Source organism: Taeniopygia guttata, chromosome 20, assembly GCF_048771995.1.
Source record: "Taeniopygia guttata chromosome 20, bTaeGut7.mat, whole genome shotgun sequence".
Taxonomy (NCBI): domain Eukaryota; kingdom Metazoa; phylum Chordata; class Aves; order Passeriformes; family Estrildidae; genus Taeniopygia; species Taeniopygia guttata.
This window is the reverse complement of record NC_133045.1, coordinates 4,152,776-4,179,043: the sequence shown is the minus strand read 5'-3', so window position 1 is coordinate 4,179,043 and position 26,268 is coordinate 4,152,776. Positions and strand designations below refer to the sequence as shown.

Sequence of the window (26,268 nt, the reverse complement as noted above, 5' to 3'; positions counted from 1 at the left end):
TCTTGTTACCGCTGTCCCAAAATTATCTGTACTATGGGATTTGCTGCTATTGTTTCATTTGTCGGGAATAGCAGTGGAGAATGGGATCATGGATCACTTCTGGTGGTTCAAATGACAAGCCACCCATGCAACAGGTAAGATCTGCAAACTGGATATGGAACATACTTACAAACCCTTCTTTTTCCACCACCAGGACTAGATGATAACACAAACTTGCTTCCAGTGGTAAATTCTGTGATGTGCTTTAGCCTAAAAAAGATCTATAGGATCTATATTCTGCTATTCCTCCTTACCTGGGGTCTTCAGAGTTTCTCATTAATCCATGTCAGTGTGTCCAATCTACAGTTAAATGGATCCAGCCTTGCTAAATGATCCATTCCACCTCTATTAAACACATGATTCAATTATCTTTATTCCTAGAAGGTTCTCAGAATGGGCAGGGACTCATTCCTGGGGCCTCAGGAATTGTTCTGACCCTCTTCCCAAAGGAGTGTGTGCTGCCCTCTGCCCAGCCACTTCACAGCTGGGGAGAAATGCTTAGAGCTTAGGCTTGACTGACCACAAACACAGCCATTTACCCTCTTAAATGATGCTAAATGTGCTCACCACACAAGAGACTTCCAAATACAACCAAGGAAGAGCTGGTAGAAACCAGAAGTGCATAAAAGACTAAACAGGCCACCACAAGAACACAACTTCTTCCTTTTTTTTCTTTTTTTCCCCACAGCAGGAGATTGAAACAAGATGACTTTTAAGTTCCTTTCCAGCCCAAAGCATTCTGTGATTCCACCTGTGGTATTGAGGAGCACCCCAGGATTTATGCCTGCAATATGCAGTTTGCTTATCAGGTTATCTTTTCTGGTTGTTTGACAGAGCTCTGTGTCCCTTCTGTACAATGTGGTGGCTTAAAGGACTGCTTGTTTTATTCCCTTTAATCAGATAAACCAATATCAACAGAGGAACCTGTGGGGAGCAGGGGCAGAATATCAGGATTTGATGCAGCAGCAACAGTTCTCCACCAATATCCAATAGTTCTGTTGGAGCAAAATATGTCTTTACATAAAGACATGTTTTTCATCAATATTTTCACAGGTGCTGGCCTGAAGGATCAAGGTCCTCAGCTTTAAGGTGGGTTGCAAAATGTGGCAGAATTTTCAGCTGAGGGACACCTGTTGAAAATTGCTCATTTAACAACAAGAGAGAAAAAGTGTTGGAAAAGCTTGTTTTAGACAGTCTCCTACATTCAGAGGAGCTCCCAAATGCATTTCCTAAGTGTGCATTCTAAACTATCAGCCATATTAGCTTTTCTTGTTAAAAAAATACCAAAAAAAAAAAAACCAACAAAACAAACAAAAAAAAATCAGAAAGGAAACTTCCACTCTAGAGGTATAAAAGGGAAAACAAATCTTTGAAGGCAAATTTCTCAAAGAAAATAGGACTTGTAATGAGGCAATCTAAATCTGCTCTGAGGAGTGGAAATGAGGAAGAATATAATTTCTCATGATCTGTTATTTCCTTTAAAAGCCCCTTAGAATGAATGAAGAGTTGCCTATATTTGAATTTTACTCCATCTGGTCAAGGAAGAAGACAGAGAAAGAAAGTAAAAAACAATTAAAGGAGAAAACCACTTTTCATAAAGCTGTAATTCAAGTGAAAACTTTGAGTGAATGAAGAGTCACACATCTTACAATGAACTATTTGTTAACCACATCCCTGTATGAATCCTCCACTACAGGAAACTTGTTGAAGAAAAGAGAAAGAGATAATTTTTACATTAAGATCTTGTCTTTCCATGAAACATGAATGCTAAGAGCATCTTAATTCCCAGGGGTAGCAGAGTTGGAAATTTTTCAGCAGAGATTCAGCAAGGTCCTGAGAGACAGATAATTAAAGAAGCAATACTACCTGTGGGAAGCAGCACACGCTAGGGTATGAATCAAAATCAGGGTTAGAATCAACTCTGTGCCAGCTGGAACAGATCTGCTTTCGATGGCACATCAATTTTAAATGTTTCTGATTCCTGAACTCTGACATGAGAACAGTGAGGGAGGAGATGAGACCAATACAGAATACTTGATGTAAAGAACAAACTGATTCAACATTGGGAGAGGCAGCTTAGTGCTGAACATGTGACGGAATCTGAGGTATTGATGATTCCCAGATTGTAGAAAATCTCTGTCCTTCTGCCCCGCTGCCAAAGAAGAAGCCATAATTGGTCTGTGCTGGTTTCAAGGTTGTTTATTCTGTTTATCTCTAACATGTTCTGCTGCCCTGCCGCAGCTCTGTCCTGCAGGGCAGCGTGTGGGGCTCTGCCCTCAGTGGGATGGTACAAACATTAAATACCAGAAACTACCTGTGCTGGATTTACAATAACGTGCCAATATCTGTCACCTACGTTGGACAGTGTGTCCCCAGCCTGAACCAACAGAAAAATGCCAACACCACAGTGAAACATGGAGGGCATGAAGAAGGAGAAAAAGGACAAGGCACACCCAATTTCCTCCATCTTGTACCCTTTGGACTCCTATTCTAGAATCCTAAAATTTTACTTTTGCATCCGTGCCACACTTAATTATTACTTATATCAAACACTCAGAGCTGGTAATTCATCCTGTAAGATTGAAAACTCTTTTCCATGGACAGAGATCACAGACTGTGTCTCTGGGGGCTCTGTCCAGGGGGGTTCCTGACCCCTGCCAGGGTCCCAGACCTTCCAGGGCAGCCAGAGGGAAGCTCTGAATTCCCACAAACATGCTTTGCAGAAGATGAAATGCTGCCCAAATGCTACAGAGGATTCCCTCTTAGCCTTGCCCCACCTCCCTGCCTGTCAGTCACACCCAGGGACTGACAGTGACTGTGTGGTTAAAGGAGAATTGCACAGGGAATCCTCCCTCATCCCCACTGCCCAGGTCCATCATTCTGCTTTCTACAAGGTTTTCTCCTCTCTCTATTATGTGGACAAAAACTAAAAATCAGTGTACCAGAGGGTTTGCTGAAGAAAATAAGTAAAACTGGTCACTAATGTGTGAGTGTGCCATCCTTTCCAGCAGCTCTCAGGGGTCAGTCCCCACGTTGTGTCCTGCCCCACAGCAGAGCAGCTGGTGGCACCCTCACAGATATAACCACTCTTCCTATTTAGGTGATGCTTCTGTAGAGGAAGAGAGAGAAACTTTGCTAAAGTTTCTGCTCCAAGGTCTTCTTTGAAGACATTACACCTGTGCACAGGGGGGGACTGCAGTCCCTTGTTGTTGCAGTAAGGTAGAAAAATCATAAAGAAGGGTTTCACAAAATCAAACCTGTCCTAAAATCAGTGGCTGGCCTTGCCAAGCCAGGCCTTTGCAGGTTCCCATGTGAAAGCAATCCTGGTGTGAGCAGTTCATTGATATAACAATCTATTCCTGGGTGAAAACAACCAGCACCTCTATAAACTGTTTTTACACCGTTAGAAAAATGAAAACTATCTCTCACAAACAACTTTTCCTGCACGTCCACCCCGGGGGTTTGAGTGACCAATCAATACAGGATAACTAATAAAGTTATTGGCAAGAAAGCTCCTGACCAATTGGAGTCATACACGAAATCTGTGAAGTTGGATAAAAATGAGTTGTGTTAATAAAGAAGGGGCTTTTTCCATCATGAAGAAAATGGAGTCTGTAATTTATTCCCATACCTTGTAAACACAAACCCACCGGAGTGCTTGGTTTTGGCAGAGTGTCCCAGTCCCAGTTCCCATTGCCAGCTTGTCCATGTTACAAGTATCTGGTTTTGCACCCATTGCAGTGATATTGTGCAGCAGCAATTCCCACTATTAATTACATTACAGAAGAGAAACTTGTGCCCTGGGTACATTTTATACCTTATCTACCCTTTACTTCCTCTTGCTCCCAAATCCTTCTTAAATCAACCTGAGAGGGGACAGATGGAGAAAAAACAATATTCTTTTAACAAAAACCACTGGCTATGGAAAGGGATTCCAACAGAAAAAAAACACCCATCAAAACACTCTGCTTTCCTCTGCATCTCTTAAAAGAGTCTTGCAAATGCCAGTGAAAATGATGGCGTATCTGATGTTTTGACAGAAACAAGAACATTATTAAGGTAAGAGCTGTCAGCAGGTATTTTATTTTGTCCCTGGAGATTATGGCTACTCTTTAGGCATTACTTTTTTTACTAATCTTTTTTCTTTCATTTCCATTCTGTAATTCAATCCTGAAAGATGGCATATTTTATTTGCCTGTGAACTGGATAGATTAGAGAGCAGCAGTGATGGCTTGTAAATATAACCATGTGTGGTTCCAAGTCAGCAGCCAGCAGACGGGCACTACTTGTTCTGCCACTGGGATAAGACAGGAAAACTCTTCCATGTCCAAGGGCAGTCATTATTTATACAGAAAACAGTAATGAGGTAAAAGTAACGTATCAGCAAGAGAATACCCAATATTTCATTATTACATGTTAAATAACGGCACATATTTAAATATAAAATAAAAAGAAAAGGTGGTTTTCTGTGTGTATTTACAACCTCATCAGACTCCAAGTATGAATTAATATTAAGTTCCCAGTAAAACCTTTGGGAACTGAGAACCACCCACAAATCAGCTCTCTACCAAGGGGGAGAAGGTTCAAGAACAGCAGGAATAGACTTTAGGAGGCAACCAGTGACAAGAAACAAATAAAGGAATGGGATCAGATGAAATGCAGAGGGAGCGATGCAGAACACACCTGGTGCAGGGCTTTGGGAGAGCCCAGGGGTGCTGCTCAGAGGAACAATGCCTGGAGGTGCACCTTGAATACAAATGGGTGCTGAACCCTGCCACTGGCAGGCTCAACTGGGAGAACTGGAGTCCAAATCTGGCAGCTACAGGAACTGCAGTTCTTGACAAACAGAATATTTAAGGTTCACTCAGAGGAAATTCCTGGAAGGTACTCAGAGACCCAACAACACTTATTTAATCCACCACACAGAATGAGAACTCAAATCCTTCCCCAAAGGAGTGTGACATGGCAGTCTGGGAGAGAAGATTAGAGAGGTCAGGCAGATCTGTGAGCACAGCCTCCTCAGAAAAAAAATTATCAATAAAAGAAACGGCTGAATCTGAGAGGGGAATCACAGAATATTTTATCAGGATTAATAAAGTAGATGTTTATGATATCTACTAATTTGTTTTATGGTTGTTATTCAGAAATCCTTGTTTAGTCATTACAAAGACAAGCCATATGTAAGTATTGTTAGAAAAGGCACTTTCTAGAGAAGAACAGCAGACGTATGGGAGAGTGAGTCAGATATTTATGTTCCCTTTTAAAAATAAAATTAGCAAGCTTTTGGAGAAACACACTGTTTCCAGATACATAAAAGCATTCCTGATTATATCTGCAGTTTCCAGCCCATGCAGAAGTTTCACTTGTTCTGGTCTATACACAGCTTTTGTTACATTCATGTGGCAAATCTTAGTGAGGAACACTCCCTCAGAGAGGAAAAGCATTATGGAATTGTGGAATCTCCTGAGCTGGGAGGGACCCAGAGGATCCCCCAGCCCAGCCCCATCCCTGCACAGACCCCCCAACAGCCCCACCCTGGGCACCCCTGGCAGCGCTGTCCCAACGCTCCTGGAGCTCTGGCAGCTTTGGGGATGTGCCCATCCCCTGGGGACAAAAACGACTTTTGGGTATCAAGTGAAGCTCCTTTACTTTCCTGTGAATACACAGGGAAGGGAGTGGACAGATGTAAAAATGAGCATTGCACGTAGAAAATCTGTTTGGCTGTCAGAATCTGTGGTATTGATGATTCCAAGATTGTAGAAAATCTCTGTCCTTCTGCCCCATTGCCAAAGAAGAAGCCATAATTCGTCTGTGCTGGTTTCAAGGTTGTTTATTCTGTTTATCTCTAACATGTTCTGCTGCCCTGCCGCAGCTCTGTCCTGCAGGGCAGCGTGTGGGGCTCTGCCCTCAGTGGGATGTTACAAACATTAAATACCACAAACTACCTGTGCTGGATTTACAATAACGTGCCAATATCTGTCACCTACGTTGGACAGTGTGTCCCCAGCCTGAACCAACAGAAAAATGCCAACACTGCAGTGAAACATGGAGGGCATGAAGAAGGAGAAAAAGAACAAGGCACACCCAATTTCCTCCATCTTGTCCCCTTTGGACCCCTAATCTAGAATCCTAAAATTTTATTTTTGCACCCGTGCCACACTTAATTATTACTTACATCAAACCCTCAGAGCTTGTAATTGATCCTGTAAGATTGAAAACTCTTTTCCATGGCCAGAGATCACAGACAGTGTCTCTGGGGGCTCTGTCCAGGGGGGTTCCTGACCCCTGCCAGGGTCCCAGACCTGCCAGGGCAGCCAGAGGGAAGCTCTGGATTCCCACATTTGGCCAAACAAGCTCATTCACCATAGGTGCTAGAGCAGGTTTGCATTCTTCTTCAAGTGCTAAGAAAACTGGGAGACACTGAATCTTCAAATCTCTTCATCGTAAGCCCCAAATTTGCTAGCCATGTATTTTCTCAAAGCATTGTACACATGGATGTGGTGAAGGCTCTTCATGAAAAAAAACCACCAAAAACATCTGGTTCAATGCAATCAAATCAATGAAAAAATCAAACAAAAATTCTAAAATTACACATTTTTAGATACTAAAAAGCTTTTCAGCTTTTGCAAGGCCATTCATAGCCCAACATTTCTTCTTTGAAACAGATGGCAGTGGTGTTTGCTGTGGGTTCTTTTGCACCACAAATCCACAAAGAAAAAGCTGTTTTCAAGAAGTTTCTTTTTAACCACTGAATAGTAATGTTTCTTGCACTAAAATAAACTTTGTTGCCATGTCCCAAATGATCATATGAAACATGAACTGGCTTTGACATGTCCAAAACCAGCACAACCTGGGGTTTAAAGAACATGAAATGCTTTTCTTTACTAATTACATTTGAAATCACTTTTTTTTCCCCAACTGATAAGTAAAACACTAATTGGTTATAACTGATGTGACCTCCAGATATCCCAGGCACTGTGCTAATCATCTGCCTGTCCTTTAGTTGGAAAAACAGAATTCAAACCTCCTTTTCAGCCCAGCAGTTTTAGCCTGTGGCTTGATGATACAGGGACCTTGACAGGCAGCAATAATTATCTAAAAAATGCCTCCTTTTGGGTCACCCACTCCACTGAAACTTTGGGATTCAGGTAAAGATATAATGGCTTATTTTTGCACAAGTTGTGGCAGGGGAGAGGAACTCATTCTTCTTCACACAGTTAATCATATGACTGCACAAAGCTCCAGACAGAGTAATTCCTCCCTAAGGACATCAAGGACTCTCAGCTCCAAGTCTCATCCTTTTATCCCTGAATTAGAAACCTATTTCCTGGTCAGGAGAGAGGAACAGCATCAAAACACAGCACAGCAGGAAGAACTGGGGGAAAAAGGAGAGATGGGACAGGACAGGACAGGACAGGACAGGATAGGATAGGATAGGATAGGATAGGATAGGATAGGATAGGATAGGATAGGATAGGATAGGATAGGATAGGATAGGATACGATACGATACGATACGATACGATACGATACGATACGATACGATACGATACGTAAAGTGGGAAGATCTGGTGTGGTGAATGGGCAAAAGAATGCAAGAAAAGGTGGATTTAAGTGCACAGACAGCCCTGCAAAGAAACAGGAATGGCCACCACTCCTGCAGATGGTAGAACTTGACCACTGACAAGTAAATTTGAAAAATACAACCAAGTCCTCTGATATTCAGTAAGGTCTCATCCCAAAACAACCCACAGTACAAATAAACCACAGAAAATGAAACAAAAAAGTGAATTTTCCTGTAATCACGGGGGTAGGGGGTGCCTGAGCCACATATTCAAACAAATCATCCACATGAGTACTCGCTGCACTAGTTAACTGCTGGGATCACAGAGCAATGTGCAGATATGTGACCAGCACATTTGGGCACATCCCACAACATTTTGTTTTCTTCCTGAATATTGATTTCAGGTAAGATTTACCACTCCATATGCTTCATGATTTTATCCCTCTAATTACATTTGTATTTTTTAATTTTCCTGAAAATAGCACCCAGAAGGGTTTTGCTGAATGCTTTTGTTTTTTTCTCTCTTCAAAGGATATCTCCAAACAGGAACACACCAACACCTGCAATGGAAAACAGGCTGCAGACCCTACCAAGGTATCTTTTAGCATAAATTGTTTGAGGTATAATTTCAGGTAAGTGATCCTAACACTCTGTCACATTTTATGCCATTGGCCTCAGGGCCTCAATTACAGTCATTCAGTTAAATATCACACTAAGTCCCCTGGGTTCAGTTCTTCACAAAATTTAACAAATACAAACTTAGAGTACCTGTTTGCTCTCCCACATGATAAAGAGCATGGCAGGATCTCCCTGTGCTCCTGGGTGACTGCAGCCACTGCCCTAAATACACTATGATTTAAAGTTTACCCTGGCATAGAGCTACAGCCACTCTAGAAATAATCAGAAATAATCACATGAAGTGATCTCAAGTACTATTTTCAGCATTGGTTTAGTAGCCTCAGAGAGCAAGTCCTCAGTCACTTTTACAGACAAAGAAAAGCAGGAGTCTGGAGTCCTCCAAGGAAGGTCTGCTCTGCTCAGCTCTGGGTACTCAGCTCTGGCAGATGGATGTCTCATTTTGCCAACTAACAAGCAAATTTCTGTTTGTTTGGAGAATTGCAGTCACTACCATAATTGCTGCCTTTTAGTTTGTCTCCCATCTCCATCTATTTACAAAAGTTCAGCAAATACCCAGTTGGATTCTCTGCCGTGCACACAAAAGGACTTTTTCCTCTCAGGAGCCCTAAAGATCCTCCCTGGAGATATTCAAAGAACCTGGATGTGACATTCAGAGCTCTGGGGTGGGTGACACGGTGGGGATCAGGCACAGGCTGGGCTCAATGACCCTGGGGGGGCTTTTCCAACCCTAATGATTCTCTCTGACAGTGACAAGCCTTGTTTGAACAACCACAAGGTAATACCTGGGAGAAAACAGACGGGAATAGCTCAGTGTTCTGTTCCTTTATCAGCACAAAGCTCCAGCAGGCAATCCCTATACACAGAGTCCAGCTGTGGCAAATATAGCTGGCTTTTTTCTCCTAAAATGAGCTTCTAGCATAAGCAAAAACTGGTGGTGTCTGCAGGGGTCAATGGGACAAGAAGAACACAATCAAAGTTGCGCCACACTGATGCTTTTGTGCTTTGTTCTGCTACAGAGCTGGGCTTTGTTTTGGTTTGGGTTACTTAAACACATTTTGTCACAAAGCTCTTCACAGTTTGATAATAAAAGTTGACCCATTTCTCCCCAAGGATATAAACACAGTATCTCACACATCCAACAACAAACTGAATTTCTTTTTGCTGTTGGTTTGTGACACAACTACCTGGAACATTGGTTTGGTAAATAGACACAAATGGTAAGAGAAAGCACATGGTAGAGACTCTAACCTAATGAAGAAACAAATTTTAAAAATATACATATTTTACATACAATATTAACATTACATTTTGAAATAAACTGCCTTTCCTCTTCTGCTTTCCACAAAAACACATATAAAGCCACAGGTATCAATAGTGCAGCCTTCATACAAGGACTCACACTGCTGGAATTGCAAATAAACCTCCACTACTGTGGAATAACCCTATCAATGCAAGTGTCTTACTGGCCAATTATTAGTCATTTCCTTCATTCCCTTCTACCAGAATTACCTACTGTATTTTCTCCTGTTCAGACTGAAAACAGGATAAATATATGCTGCAGGAACCAGAGGGCCATTTGTCTGATCTTACTGACAGAAGTTTGATTGATGCAAGGAAAATTATCACCTCACCTGCAGCAAAGCATTTTGATGTGGGCAGAGGTGTCTGTGAGTGGATAACGTTATAGCTGTCACTCCAATTGCTGCCCTGGAGAGCAGCTAATGAGAAAGGCAAGGAACAGGTGCCTATAAAAATCTCAGAGCTGACACAAATACCTACAATAGTTTTACCCAAGACAGAATCCTCTCTTTTTTACAGCTTTTCAAGCAGGCAGTAGAGTACATACCACTGAGTGCAGTAAATACAGGAGGCTGCTAATTTACTGTACACAGCCACTGGAAATAGCTTTCATTAGAACACCTCCCCAGCTGCACAGTATGAACTTCAGGAGGCTGTTTCTTCATGCTCTCACATGGTATTCAGGTCATGCTTTGTGCTGGAAAGTTTATTTTCCTGTAGTGCCTGGCAGCATCACTGTGGAAGGCATGCTCAGTTAAGCAGCAAGTCCATTGCTGATATACATCTATATTGTTTATTTTTTCCTGCTCACACCTCAGATAAATCTGATCCATCTGTGCCACTCATTCCTGCTTTTGAGACAGAAATACAACTCTGCCAAACCTCTACAACATCTCCCACCCCAAAAATCCCAGGAGTAAAAGGCAGGTTCCTAAAGTAAGTTGAGCTACCACAGAGTAAAGATGGCTCTGAGGCTCCTTAGACTTTAGAGATTCAAGCAAATCCTATGAGCACACAGTGTAAAAATATTCTGGGGTGTTTTGCATGTGCTTAGAGGTCACAGAAACTCCGTGGTTTACATATGTCTACTCATATGCCAGCTGGGATGGTGAGCACTAAGTTGTATTTTCCAAGTAAATACATCTGTTCAGCTCTTCCCCCTCCCAGTTTCACTCCATCTGATTATCTTCTAGCTGGAACAACCAGGGATGTTCTGTCTCAAGCACTGTGAGCCACAGAAAAAGCCCTCACATTTAAGGTCAGGTTGCAGGTTCACTTACCCCAAATGATCAAGGCAACTTGACAGGAAAAAAAAACCAAAAAACCAAACAAACCAACTCACAACTAAGGCTGGCGACTTATTGAGATGTAAGCAACAAAAATAAACCTTAAATTATAAAAACAGAGCCTTTGCTAAATGTCAGTAAATTCTGGATGTAAAAAAACCCAACCAAACCAAATGAAAACCCAAGATATTAACCAGAAGGGATCACTCTGGCTGGGAGCCCTCCCTCTCTCTACCTAAGGATGAAGCAAACTTCAGGATTTGGTTCAAAAATCCCCCACACCTCCCATAAAAAGTCAGCGATACTAGTACAACCAGCTCTAATAATCTAATGTCTCAGATATAGCAGGCAGACTCACCAGAAGTGCCTGATAACCAGTTAAGGTGAATCTTTCTTTACCACTCAATACTTCTCTTTTTATTTCAGGTTTTTATGATACAGAGAGTTTCACAATACCCTGCAGACCACAACATTCCTTCCAGCTTTCCCTCTCCTGGGCTGTATCTCTGTTTATTTCCAGTTTAAAACTCAGCCTTTAAACATACTTCTTGATCTAGGCTGTTCCCTAGGAAAGACTCCACAGTATTACACCAAAAATCAGTTCTTTATTTTTTCACAAAATGCATTTTGAGGCAGTAATAAATGCTAGAAATTCCAATATGCTGCACAGTGTGGTGTTCACCCTGAGAGCTGCAATGATGGGTGACAGGTGCTGGTATTTCACAAAAAGCATTCCAGAGCCTGCGAGAAAATGGGGAGGATTGAAACTACCATTCATTACTGCTGAAAAAAAGAAAAGGACAAGGGTGGGAGAGACAGCACCAAACAAAATCTGAGACTCATTTACTCCAAAAGAATATGTATAATGGCCAAACTACCAGCTAAGCTCACTGCTGGGGACAGTCTGGTTGCCAGATCTCAAAATACTTTCTGTGCTTTATTCCTGTCAGAGTTAAAAGACATAAATATGAAAACAGAAGGAATTCTGAAAACAAATTTTTCTACAATCCCACTAGAAATCTGGGAGTTTCACCTCCTGGATGAATTCCTGAACAAAACTGAGAACAAAAGTAACAGAGCTGGAGCTCAGAGCTCTCAGAACGACGAGGTCACACACAATATCCCTTCATCCATCCTTCTGCTCACATTTTTGCTGGACAATTGTGTTGATAGAACAGCACAGGATTCCCAAGGCACTCGTATACAGATCCAAAGCCTTGGTACAGCAGGTAGAGCAGGAGTCCCCATATTCCCTCAAAATACCCCAAATTTAGAATGCCAGGGAACACATTTTGGTGCTATGGAACAAATTCAGCCCTCATGGTGTGCAGGGTTAGAAATGTGGTGCAAGAGCATGTCACCACAGGCCCCCAGCTGGGCAATAATTAGCACTGACTCCATGATTGCAGCTGGCTGATTAATTGCTTTATTACATCATCTTATACTATATTATACCATACTCATTAACAAACTCTGTAACCCTCACAGCCAGTCCAACACAGCTTTGACCTAACTGGTCAATCCATCCAAACACCATCCAGTGGCCAATTAAGAAATCACCCTTTGGTAAACAAATCTCCATGCCACATTCCACATGTGCACAGCAGCAGGTGCAGCAAGTGGAGATAAGAATTGTTTCTCATTCTTTTCTCTGATCTGCTCACAGCCTTCCCCAGGACAATGCCTGGGAAAGTCTGTGCCTGCTCCCTGTGGGCACAGAGCTGCTGCCACAAGAGCACACACAAAAATCCTGCATGTCCTGATGCTGTTGAGGCAGGACAGGAATGAGAAGACTCCACTCAGAAGGCTGTGAGAGCAAAACTCGGATTTATTTCAAAATACACTGCTCTTTATACAGAGCTTCGTGCAGACCAACTCCATTGGTTCTGAAGAGAAAACAAGCCACACCACTGGTGCACAGTGCATGACACAGTGATAGAACTTAACTATAAACAATGTGAACAACAAGAGAGATAAAGAACCTTATTTACATTATTTTCCAACATATTCCCCGGCTTCTGTCTGGTTAAAAACTCCCCGTTTCTCTCTTTGACTGAATCTGAGAATGACACATGTCCCAGCTGCGAAAGCTTTTCTGTGGCACAGAAATCCCTTCTGAAGGGGTGGACTCAAGGGATTTATTTCTGGGACTGACACCAAAAGCCTATTTGATTAAAAATAATGTTACATTTAACCACACCTGAGATGAAAAGTAGTGACTTCCATCAAGTCTCCATTAGTTATTTGTGAGGTCTCCAGGATACTCTCTCAATAATTCATGTATTATTTGTTATTGTTTGATGCAGAAGTTCACCATGTAGGCAATGATCTGTCACATGAAACACTGCTCATGGAACAAGTCCTTTTCCTTAACCATGCAGGACATGTTTATAGTGCCTTTCCCTGTCTCTGCTGAAGAGGTTTGTGCTAGAATTAGTGAAATAAATATATATAGAATTCATGTGCTTAAAGGTTTCCCCATTCCACAGCAAGAAAGAAAGCAAACCTGGTAAGGAAAAGTATTCATTGTGGAAACAAAGGAAAATATTTCATAAAAATACCTGAGAGTCCAGATTGATATATTTTCCTCAGAACTGACAGCAGTTCTTCAACAGAACAAGGGACCTTGTAAAGACACTTAAGACACATAAATTAACCAAACAAAGCCAAGATTGTGATCAATACGGGTTCACATTCAATACTTCAAGATTGATTATATTTAGAAGAAAGGCTCAAGATCTGTTAGCTGCAAAAGCTGGAAATATCCCACTCAAATAAGGTATAGATGCTACACAGGGAAGATAATTAAGTATTTAAAGAGCTTATCTAAGGCTGGTGAGATTTTCTATAATTTAAAACCTTTCAGTCACAATCTTTTTTGAAGACTCTTCTCCTTTATTTATACAGTAGTGCTCATGATGCAAGAATAACTTGTGAATTCTGTGGCCTGCATTTTACAAAATGTCGAATGAGATTAAACATTTTTTTCTTCTTGTCATGACAGCTGTAATTGAAGTGAGATATATGAAAAATAATAAAACTTCCTTATGAGTGTAGAGCTGCTACACCTGAGGCTGAGCCACACAAAAAATTCTCATCATCTCTGTTGAAAGTAAATCCTGGAAGAGAGAATAGTTTAGTCCCTATTGAAACTATCACAGCTCTAATGAAGGCTATTAAAATTCCCTTTTTGCTCAGGAAACACCAATAATCCCACTCTAAGGACTATAACAGTACTGTGATTTCATAAAGATGAGATATAAAGACATTATGGTGAATTTGAGGATAATTCAATACCAGAATTTTTTTCCTTAGTCTCCTTGACTAAATGCAGTCTCAGCTACTGCTGAATCACATTCCACTGGGCAGGCTTTGAGAGGACCTTGCATGTGGGGAAAAAAGTTCTATCTTGAAGACAAAAAATTTATTTTTCCTAGTTATTCAATTTTAAATCCTGTAAGAGAAATTAATGAAACAGTCTTAAGGAATCCTAGTGGTTATATATATATATATATAATTTTATATGAAATGCTTGCTTATGATACGACTTCAATTCTCAAGAGCAGTTCGGTTTGTGACTACAGCAATAAAACCTTCCACAAGCAGAGTGATTGCTGCATGCTCTGAATGGCCTCACCAAAAGGCAAAAAAAGCAATGCACCAAAATTCTGAGTCATCCTTGAAGCACCATATTCTTGACACAAGTGAAAAACAAATTTTCTTCAGGCTCCTTAAGCAGGATATAAGTAAGGTTAAGTAAAAGGGAGGTGGAGGTGGTTAAGTAAAAAGTAGTAAACAATGTAAGAGCGAGCACAGAAGTGTTTATATTTAGAGTTTCAACCTCAGAATCATGGGAAATATTGATAAATCACTATTTGATGAGAAATCTGGGTCAGAAGACTCAGTAATACCACGTTGCTGATCAAAAAGCAGCAGGATATGGTCAGCGGTGCTCACAAGGGTCAGTCAAAAAGTCAGCAGCAGCAGCAGCAGAACAAGAAGGTTTTGTTTAATGTGAAGAAAAGAAAAGAGAAAATTGTGGAAGCAAGTAATCCAAACCTCTTCCATTTTAATTTGTGTCTGTACCCTGCTGAGGGAACAAAGAGTTTGTAAGTTGTAGTCTGTCATGTAAGTCAGTAGTAGCTGCAGGGTAATAAATAGGACAGTAAAGCATATGCAAAGTCTGATTTATGGGATCCAAACAGAGAGAGCCCAAATCTTGCAGCTATTTGCATCTTCCTCACATGCAAACAAGCACTGATGGAAAGTTTCCTGCTGAGAAAAAGAGAGAGAGAGGCAAGAGATGCACTGGAGAGAAATGTGTTAAGAAAAAACACGAGAAAGAGGACTGGAGTAATTTCTTTAGACAGGGGTTTTGTGTATCTTGGCACCAGAGCAGAGCACAACCACACAATCACAAAAGGGTTTGGGTTGGAAGGGACCTTAAAATACACCTCGTTCCAACACCTTGCCATGGCAGGGACACCTTCCACTGTCCCAGGCTGCTCCAAGCCCTGTCCCACCTGGCCTTGGACACTCCCAGGGATCCAGGAGCAGCCACAGCTGCTCCGGGCACCTGTGCCAGGTAGTCAGCACACTCTCAGTAAAGAATTTCTTCTAATCTAAATCTCTTCTCTTTTAGTTTGAACCCTTTCCTGCTCACCTTGAAGGTGTAATAGAACAGCTCTTCAATAGGCAGTGTGGACTTTTGGGAGCCAGGAAACATCATATTATGGGTTTTTCTTCTCAAATTCCTAGACCAGTTAATAAAATAGTTGCAGGGTTTACTGTAACCATCATCCTGTTGCTCAGCAGGTTTCTGGTCTTAGATCTAAAGCACCTTTAAAAGTCACAGCTGGACAGGTGTGATGGGGAGGCTGTGACCTAAAGCAGTCTCCCAGTACCAGAGGAGGTATTTACCATGGCAAAAAATCAGCATATCAGAGCAAAGCTGGAAAGCAGTGCAACAGGTTTGAGGGGGTGGTTCTATGAGGAGAGCATTTCATCAGCTTGCAGCTAGAATGGATGCTGGGAAATTATTTGCTTTGAAAAATGAAGCATTCTTCAGTTGGGTAGAGATGGAAAAGGAAGGCTGCAACATCTCCAATCCAAACTGCAGCTCTGGCTCTTTCCTTGTCTCACAATCTCAGTGAATTAACTTCCAAGTGATCATTCTTTCCTTAACACTGCAACAGGCTCTTCAATCTCTTCATTCAGATAGGACAAATGCAAACATCACCAACATCAGCTGCTCCCCGGAGTTCAGTTACACTGGCTCAGAAAGCAAATCAGCTCAGCTCCAGCATTCAGAGCTAAATGCTATGCAAACATTAAAAATCCCATTCACCTGAATTCCTGACACAAACTCCTGCAATGGTCTCCATTCAGCACCACTCACACACTTCAAAAGCCTTCTGCCAGCTCCCACATTGGAAGCTGGGGAGATTCTGGAGCTGCCTTAATGCCAGTGTCCTTAGCCCCATCAGTCAAGTGTTTACAGAGCTCCCATCATTTGTTTCCTCATGAACTTTCAACCTTTTTTACTTCAGGATTAGAGACTCAGCTTGTAAATGCCAACCTCTAAACCAGCAGAGGAGTTTAGCCTTGCAGAGTGTGTGGTGGTGTGTTGGGAGGAGGGAGAAGAGTGTGTGTGGCACCCAGACCTGGATCTCTGATTGCTGAACACCCACAAGAAGTGATTGTTAAAGAAAGGGTTAAACCTCACCACAATCCAAAGTGCTCCAAGATGTACAAAACAAAAGAAAGCTAAGTTCAGGGCAATGTAAAGAAACAACAAATAATTTTAACTGTTTTATATCTTGCCTTGCAGCTTGTTTAAAAAAAATAAAAATAAACTCTGGGCACATGTTTCACACATCCTAAGAAACCCAACCGTGCACTGTGCAGACTCACAGGATGCTGCCAGCAAAAAATGAAAGCTCAAATCAAAGCAAAGAGAGCTGGGGAATTCATCAGCACCTGGCTCAGGGCAGAGGTTGTCCCTTCCACAGGTCATGTTCAACTTCGTAGTTCCGTGTCCTACAGCAAATGCAGGATTTTGCAGAGAGCCTCTTAGCTGGAGGAAATTCTGCATGTCTGAAAGAGATCAGTATCTGAGCTTCTTTAGCATCTGGTGCTGCAAAAATTTTAAGAGTTCCAGTAATCACATTGGCTTTAGGTATTTGCACCTACAGAAACAGTTTTCTTTTTTCTTTGGAAATTAATTGGTTTTGTCCCACACACATGAGATCTACAGGTTTCACTGTATTGCAAATACACCCTTTTTTGCAGGTTTATTATTAAAGATTCTCATACTAACAATCATCCTTTCTCACTAAGAAATCTGGTGCACCTTAGCTTGCATTTCACATCAAGTAAAACTTTTTTTGTGTTTTTTGTGGGTTTTTTTTCTGTTGCGAAAGAAATCTATTTTGGTGTGAAAGGGGTATTCCTGCCCTGCTGAGATAACAGCTCATGCTCAACAATTATATCCCATAGGTGCCCAAAAAGTGCCCAAATCTGCCTGAACTATACCAGATTCTTCATCAACAGCCATGAATGGTGACAAATGACACTTCAAGCGAGTTTTCTTGAATAGAAAGCAGTTAACAACATTGTAACCACAGGGTGGATAAATTAGGAACAGCATTAGATCCTATTTTTCAGGAGAAGCCCATTAATAACTTCCCAACAATTAAGCAGGCAGAGGAAGGATGAGCAGAAGAGAGTTAACAATGAATGTGACTCAGCTTCTGTGCCAAGTCTTTAAGTTCAGTCATAAGCAAAAAAAAAAAAAAAAGTGTAATTTAGAATTTTAATGTCACATGAGCATCATTAATAATCAATTTGCATGAAAACCTGTCCTTTAAAAAGGAACAAAGAATGAAAAGCTGCCAGGTTTGTTTGATAATGGAACATATCTTATGGCCATTCACTGCAAGGACACTTCAGGCAGCAAAGGCACAGGGCTGTGTTCTTGGAATTTTATCTTCTTTTCTGAGTATCAACAGTCCTGAGTTAATTTCTATGCAGTTGCCTTAAACCTTAATAATTCTAACTAGAAACTAAAAGGTTTGCATGTATATTATGCATTTAGTCAAGACACTCAGTGGTGTGATAGGAGAGCCATTATCATTTCCCAGGTTGTTAGAAACAAGGTCAAGTTTAAACCCTGAGTACTCCCTGCTCATCTTACAGAGGAGCAAAGAGGCTGCTGAAAAGAGAAACAAAAAAGTTGGGAAAAATATAGATTGAACTGAGACTACACCATTAGTTTATGAACTTGTCTTGTAGCCCTTGTGACTTTGTATTCCTTCTGAATATGTTTGCTTACATCCTGTTGATTAATATAAACAAGAGAAACCAGAAAAATGTATTCTGGACCATTACTGCAAGTCTGTGTGGTACTGGATGCAATGCTGAAAACTGGATCCTTTCTATAAACTGCACATTTATCACTTCTCAAGGAAATAGTTTCATTTCCAGCTCTGTTTTGGGAGTTAAACATAAGGAGAGGCAAATATTTCCTTTTGAGAGGACTCATGTTTCATACTACTGAAAATCTACAATACAACAGCTTTGTCTTCCATCTCCTTCATTGGCTTCACAGATATTAATTTGTATGGAAAGAAGAGAAATTGCAGTTACAGTTCTTGGTGAGTGTTTGTAATCTCTTTGCCTCTTTTCCTACCACACACCCACCCCATGATTAAAACTGAGTTAAAGCAACTGCTCCTGAGCTGCAGTGAATTAGAGAGCAGTGCCAAGTTCAGGTAATTATCAGCCAGCACCAGCAAAGGGATTGTTACGTTCCCTACACCACTATGGCTGAGAAGAAATAAAGGCAGAAGTGGCTTTTCCAGACACTCTATTAATGACAGAGCCACTCTCCCTCATTCAGCTATTTCACAGGCAGCACAGCCCTGACAAAGAGCCTGGATGCACCTCCCACTCTGGCTGTAGTGCTCAGAGGAGCTGCAGCATCAGGTGTTTCAGCAGCCCTCACTGCCAGTGTCCTGACACTGCTGGGAGCACCAGCCAGGGACTGGCTCCTGATCACAAGCTGTAACTCTGAGGGCCTTGATTAACGCGCAGAATTCAGGAAGATGAATTCAGATGTGCCCAGAAACTTCTGTGATCTGGATGAGCCTGAGAAATTCAGATAGGAATCTTCACACCTGCCAGCTGCTTATTAATGCACATGATAAAAATGCTTTTTTTTAACAGTAAAATCTAAACCAGATGTGTCACAGCTGAGCTTGCCTCCCAAAGAGTTCTAAGGACATGGGATATGGTTTTCCAGCCACCTTGATGGCAAAAGAGGACAGTTCCAATACAGAACCTACTTTTCATATCAACACCCCATCTCCTGGGTGAAGTATGGGAAATTGAGCATCACCAACAGAGGTTATATTACCCCATGATGGCAAGGATGATTTTTGTGTCTGTTTTAATGAGCACATTTGGCATGACTATCTCAGGGCATAGAACTATCTGTGTATCAGGCATGAAAATATTAAAAAAAAAACAAAAAAACTAAACCAATACAGAAAATATTTAAAGGGTCCTTTTCATATTCAGCACATCTCTCCAGAACAGCTCTATAGGAAGTGAAAAACTTTGGAGTTGATGAGTCTCCTCTATGATTACATGGAACTATCTCTTCACCCCAGGAACACATTCCACAGTATGTTACACACATATGAATCACACTCTTCCATACCCACACTGAAATTCGTGTTTGCAAGGAAATCAGTGCAGAGCCTGATGTGACATTTCTAGAACCAGCCCAAGATCAGGCTCAGCTGGAGAACAAAGATGTTTTCATTTCTTATGACTTTTAAGCTCCAGAAAATTCTTTCTCCTAGTGGGACTTCCTTCTGTTAAATATTTAACTGAAACTATTCTAGAGTCAGTTCCAGTAATAAATACTGGGACAGCAAAATACCTGTAGAGCTTTTCCTTGACAAGTCTGTCTTAGAACTGTAAATCTGAAATCTTCACAGCATATTTCATACTGGAGAAGCTTCCATATAAGGATTTATTTAATAGAAAATTATTTATCATGTTTTTCACACCTGAGTATTTCAACTCCAACAATTTGACAGTTTTTTTTTTTTTTTATTCAGTTCATTGTTTAGTGCTTTTGTCTGTGTTGTTTTCCTTTGTTTTGTGGTTTGGGGTTAGTTTTATTTTGTAAATTCTGGTGTCTGCTTTTAGGAAGAGACTCAATCATTCGAGCAGATTTCAGCATGTACCTGGTGAGTTAATAAACAGATGGTGGAATTACAGTGATGAGCATCACACCAGAAAAGACCCAGAGAGAGAATGGTAAACAACTGTGCCAAGGAGCCCACCTCTCCCTCTGGTGTCACTCACAGCATCAGCTCCTCATGTGACTGATAAAAGCCTGATAAAAGCAAAAGTGAGCTGTCCCAAATATCACAGTGATGACAGAAAGCCTCTCAGGTAAGACACAGGTTATTTTTCCAGCCAAACACTTTGAAAATCAACTAAGACAAAATTGAAGAGAGCTAGAACATCCCCTTGGAGGTCTGTGGAGAGGCTGGGCTGAGGCTCCACAGGCTCCTCCTACCCCTGTGGCAGCAGAACAGACCCTACCAAAATGTCAGGAGCCTTAAAAGGATGTTAAGGTAGCAACAGGTAGCAGGAAAGTAATTTTGAGAGGCTTCTGGAGAGTGAAAACTTCAGAAAAACTGGTTCATAAAAATAGGATATAGATGCTGTAATATTCACTCTTTATCAGCTCTGTTTGGATTCCTATCATATATTGAATTATTAATTTGGGCATCCAGAGTACCTGAAAGGGACCAAGGAATAAAAAAAACAACTGCAAAGAGTCTTTCATACACAAGTGTCCTTGGAAGGACACCAGCATTAATACAGACCTTAAATGATAAAATTCTAGCCAATTTCCACAGTATTTTAAACAATATTTATACAAGCAAGGCCTACATTTTGTTCAGAACACAAGTAACTCCCATGCATCTCTTACTTAAAAGAAAATTACAGGCAGGAAATGTTCCATTCAGGTGTGAGCAGCGTAGCGAGACATAGAATCTCTGGGGTTTTTTTAAACTGCCCTGTACAAAATTGTATTAAATTACTATATGTGCACCAGTGAGAGAGAAGAAATAGAGAAGAGCTATTTCCACTGGAGCACCAGAGGATGGCAAGGGGGGCAGATGGAAATTATAGGTTTTTCTGGCCTGGCTATTATGATTGGAGAGTGCAAAGAGAAGAATAAATGTATTGTCATTTATTCAAGCCAGAAGACAGAGAAGCATTAGCACATACAGCAGATAGCTGCCTAGAGAACAGCATTTTCACAGGATTACAAATGTATCTCCTGGCACTAAACATACCACAATAATTTGGAACTAATACTGTTATATTCTTTTGTATAAAGTTGCCAGTAATTTCTTTTCAATAATACATTGCTCTTAGTGAAGGTGCCCACAGACAATCAGGGTGGTGTGTTTAATTTCACTGATCATTCCATTTGCTGAAACAGGTATTTACTGTCCAATCTGGGGTTAAGGAGTATGCACATTTCAAACTAAAACCTCTGTTTTGTTATCTACCAAACTTTTTCATTCAATATTGAGAAATATAAACTAAATTCTATTCTAAATATTCCAATAAAACTTCTTATGAAGAGGGAAACAAACAGATCTTTCAATTAAAAAGCTTACACAGACACACTTTTAAATCTTAATCTTTGTTGAAGAAACACCCTGTGATTTTATGTTCCTCTGATCAAGAGAAAGCACATGAGAAGCAAAGATTTAGCTTGGATTTAGCAGGTTTAGGAGCAGGACTACCAACTGAGCAAAACCTCAATTACAGGCTAATTGAATGTATGCTCAAGTACATTATTACAATTCAATAATCATCTCTTCAGAATTAAACAATTCCAATTTGCTTTCATTTCTGCCTGTGCACATGCATTACAAATTTGCTATTATTCACACTAAAATTACTCAGGCTGGTTGGAAACTCAGTGTATCACAGGGTGGCACCAAACTGACCTCAAATGAGCCACTTAACCTCACCTGCTTCCTAATCAGGGGTGAGGAGGAGGATGGGACCTTCCCACAACAATTTGATCCTGTTGAAGTTCCTTCCAGGTGGGTGCATGGCTGAGCAGCCCAGCAATGCAGCCATCAGCAGCTTTCCTGCTGGACATCCAGCTATTCATGGTTTTGATTTATTCTTCTATTTTTTTCCCTGCTCGTGTCAACAAACATGAAGTTCTCAAGCTGCACCAAGGTAAATATAGGTTGGATATTAGGAAAAAGGTTTTCCATGGAAATAGTGATAAAGTTCTGGAATGGCTGCTGGGGAGGTGGTGGAGTCCCCATCCCTGGGTGTGTTTAACAAAGCCTGGATGTGGCACTGGGTGCCAGGGCTCAGTTGAGGTGTTGGGGCTGGGCTGGACTCGACGACCTTGAAGGTCTCTTCCAGCCTGTGAATTCTGTGAATTCCAGGCACCTAACAGAGCCTGGTATGCTCTGATAGCTGCTTGCTCTGGAAGGCTGACTCTGTTTAGCCGTGGTACAATCCTAGGTGTGCCACTCCTGGCAGCTCTATTCCCTTTTAATTTTGAATTAATTCCCCCAGATTTGAACAAGAGACAAGATCACTAGGTGTTTACAGAATTATGTTTGGAAGAGAATTGAGCTGCCCCTCAGACTAGGCCCTGATAAGCGGCCTTGGTGGGGCCTAGGAGCCTTTGACGCAGTAAGAATTTAGTTGTGTTGCAGTTAGAAATTATGTTAAGGTAACTACAAAGTAATGAGCTATTGAGTGTGAATTAGGGTAGAGCTGCAGTGTGAAAAGCCTGACCACCTTAAGGCAAAGGTAAACAATGTTAGCTTGCTAATGAGATTGCCTTTGTAAACTGTAAACTATGTAGAAGTGTATATAAACTGCCATCTTCTCTCGAATAGAGGGAGAACATTGCATTAATCATATTGGTTTGATGTGCGTTTTGTCCTGTCCAGCTTTCCTGCTGTCTGAGGTCCCTGAGTTCACTAGGTGGGAATTAAAAGCACTTGGCATCCAGCGTAAGCATTCTGCTCATGATCTCTGTGATCCAAGCATCTGCACCGCACAACACTGAAAGGCTCAACAAAGGCAGCTGATCACCAAAGGACAGATCAGCTGGCAGAAAGCAGCACAGTGGACAACTTGATCCCATTTCTACAGCTGTTTTCATACCCTGCATTTAGATAATAAATTATACCTTGTGAGCAGACCCAAACTTTCAATTCCTCTCACCCCAAACACAGAATACCTCAGGAACAACTCAGCCGCCTTCTGAACTCACCATCTAAGACTCAGTGAGCACTCCAGTGGTGCAGCTCAAGGTAGGCTTAAAAAATAAATAAATAAGAACCCAGCACAGGGGATAGCACCTCACCACTTTGTGAAGGTGAGATTAAGACACCCCTTGCATGTGTCAGGCTCTTGAATAATGGTAATTAACATGGCTAAAATCCAAACACCCTTCAAGAACTACTGATGCTTATACTCTGGACTTCAGGGTGTCAGCAGAATCAATCCCAGCATTTACTGCCAGCAACCCTGAACAGTCTCTGCTGACATACAGTGCTCTACCACAAGATTATTTCTGCCTGATAAAATACTGGAAAGGAAAGCAGCTTGTGAAGCTGACTGACAGCCAAACTGTTCAGCTGACTACAGTAAAAGTCTCATAGCCACAATATTTTACTACAAAACTTTACAGAGAGGGCTGTGTCCAAACTTTAAATTCAAATACCCAAGATACAGACTTCGACTCGCGTCACTTTCACCCTTTTTCCTTATTTCAACATGAACGAAAGAAGGTTCAGCAGAATGCCAACAGTTTTTATAGACACTCATCCCCCAGGAGGAAACATTCCTTGTGCATGAGTATGATTTGCTCCTACCTTTGACGATGAGCTCGGCGTAGTTGGAGACGCCGGAGCCGCCGTCGGAGCGGATGACGCAGCGGTACTTGCTGATGCTGCGCTGCGACGTGTCGGCCACGCTGACCGTGGCTGAGAAACGCCTGTGGTTGACCACTCGAGTGACCATCAGGGCTGTGTCTCTCCCGTTCCACTGCTGCAGAGGCAGAGAGAAATAATGCCATCATGGAGACAGGTAGGTTCTGTGTTGGTGCATCCATGTGTAAGTCTCTTCTTGGGGTGCTTAATGGAGGTCAGAGTTCCGTGTTCACGTTGCTGGGAGAGGTTTTGGACAAGCACAGCTTTTCAAGGCAAGAATTCAGCCATTCCCTCAGGAAATCCACAGGGCTGTGCGAGCTGGGACCTCACACATAGGTGAGGTTGGGGAGGCCCTGGCACAGGGAGCCCATAGCAGCTCTGGCTGCCCCTGGATCCCTGGCACTGCCCAAGGCCAGGTTGGATGGAGCTCTGAGCAACCTGGGATAGTGGAAGCTGTCCCTGTCATGGCTCACTGGGTGAGCTTTAAGGTCCCTTTCAACCCAAACCTGTGATTCTATGACACATTTAAGTTTGCATTTCTATTTAATATTTGAGATACATCTGGGCTTTTGGTGTGTACTAGGGATACAAAGAGGGTAAAGTGTCTGGAAGGGAACCCATATGAGGGGGGCAGGATACTGAGGACACTTGGCTTAGTCAGAGTAGGAACTCTGTGACAGGGACAGGACCCAGGGAGTGGCTGGAGCTGTGTCAGGGCAGGTCAGACTGGAGATCAGGGAAAGGCTCTTCCCCAGAGGTGCTGGCACTGCCCAGGCTCCCCAGGGGATGGGCACATCCCCAAACCTGCCAGAGCTCCAGGAGCGTTGGGACAGCACTGCCAGGGGTGCCCAGGGTGGGGCTGTTGGGGGGTCTGTGCATGGATGGGGCTGGGCTGGGACATCTTGTGGGTCCCTCCCAACTCAGGACATTCCATGATTTTAAGATTTGTTCCTGCAAAGGCTGCAGAGGGGCAGCTCTGCCTGCCGCTGAGCAGTTCCACCCATGGTAATTAGAGGCCGGGCTTGGATGTGAAATCACAATAGCTGAAGGCTTTGTGTTCACCTGGGAAAACACTACAAACTGAACAGATTCTGTAAATTTGGCCTTTCCAGATGCAAAATTCTGATTCTGGACCAATTTAAATAAATTGGTTGGATGAGCAGACATACTTGTATATCCAGCATTCCCCAATAAACCTCTCTACCAATGCCACACCACATTTTTCCAACTGGAAAAGGGACAGATGAAGAATTAGCCAGAAATTGTTCTCCACATTATAAAAACCTCAACTTGCTCATTTGTCCGGTTTATTAGGAATTTCAAAAAAAAGCACATTGCTCTTTTGGCAGTTTCTGCTAAATAGTTTTTAGGGGTGTTTCCAAGGCTATTTTCATTAAATGTTGCAGTTTTAGAGAATGGAAAGCAGGTTTTCATTAAGAATAGCAATTCTTTCCTCCCCAAACTCTGCTTCTCACAGGGAAAGGTTCATATTGAATTCTGAGCTGCAGCTCAGAATTGTTTTCACACATGTCTAATTGTAACTGAGAAAATATTTTAATGAAAGAACCCAAAAAAAAAAAAAAGTCAAAAATATGACTTGCTATATATACACCATAGGTAAATAAATTTAAGTTAAAAATGCAATTTCTAGAAGAACAGCTGTGATGAGAGCATAGCTACTGAATATAAAATCATTTTTATATAATGCCAACTACATATCTCACCAACTTAAGCCTTTTCCCCAGTACTATTTTTTAATTTTATGACTAGATAAGCCAATCCCTTGATCTAAGCTAGATTTGAAAATGTTATTTTTAAATTTTACTAAAATGCCTGAAGTCAATTATAAAATTTTATAAAGTCTGGTAATTATTTGACTAAAAAGGCCCTTCCTGTCTGCCCCAGATGTTACAACTATGAGGTGATCAAACCTCAGTCACATTATACCAAGCTGAGAATAAAACTTTTAGACTAGCTTTCGTATTCTTCAAATTATGTTTGCCTTGAGTACATGCAACAAGAATGCTCTTGACTTGTTTAGGAGTTAAATGTTTAGGAACTCAACAATTTTAAAAGCTTCTGGTAATGATGGGAGTCCACATATCAGAGAAATTCAAGGGGCAGGACAAATTATTGTGTCCTTCACTGGGACATACACACTCCATGGGCTGATGTTGGGGTTGATGCCTGTCCCGTGTCCAATTCTAACACTGACAATGAATTTCCAAGGTTTTTCCTGCACCCACTGGAAGAGCAGGACCCAGACAATGTGATCAGGAGGTTGCAAATAAGACATCCAGGGAGGGAATGTTTTGGTCTTTCAGTGAGTGACTAAAAGGAACAAGAGCAAATCTGCTGTCAATGCAGCCAAGGGAAACTGGGAGCAAGAACAACTGGGTGCCAACTGGGTTTGTCTATTTTAACCACCC

At 41.6% G+C, this 26,268-nt stretch overlaps 1 protein-coding gene across 15 annotated transcripts in view; it reads right to left on the bottom strand.

Annotated features, from left to right (window-relative positions):
- Positions 1 to 26,268, bottom strand: part of PTPRT (protein tyrosine phosphatase receptor type T) — a 530,400-nt gene that overhangs the window by 250,629 nt on the left and 253,503 nt on the right. For all 15 annotated transcript variants that reach the window (XM_072917006.1, XM_030288709.4, XM_030288699.4 and 12 more), the window contains exon 6: positions 23,783 to 23,957. In XM_072917006.1, coding sequence (XP_072773107.1) covers positions 23,783 to 23,957 — 175 coding nt within the window. The remainder of the gene's footprint in view (positions 1 to 23,782; positions 23,958 to 26,268) is intronic.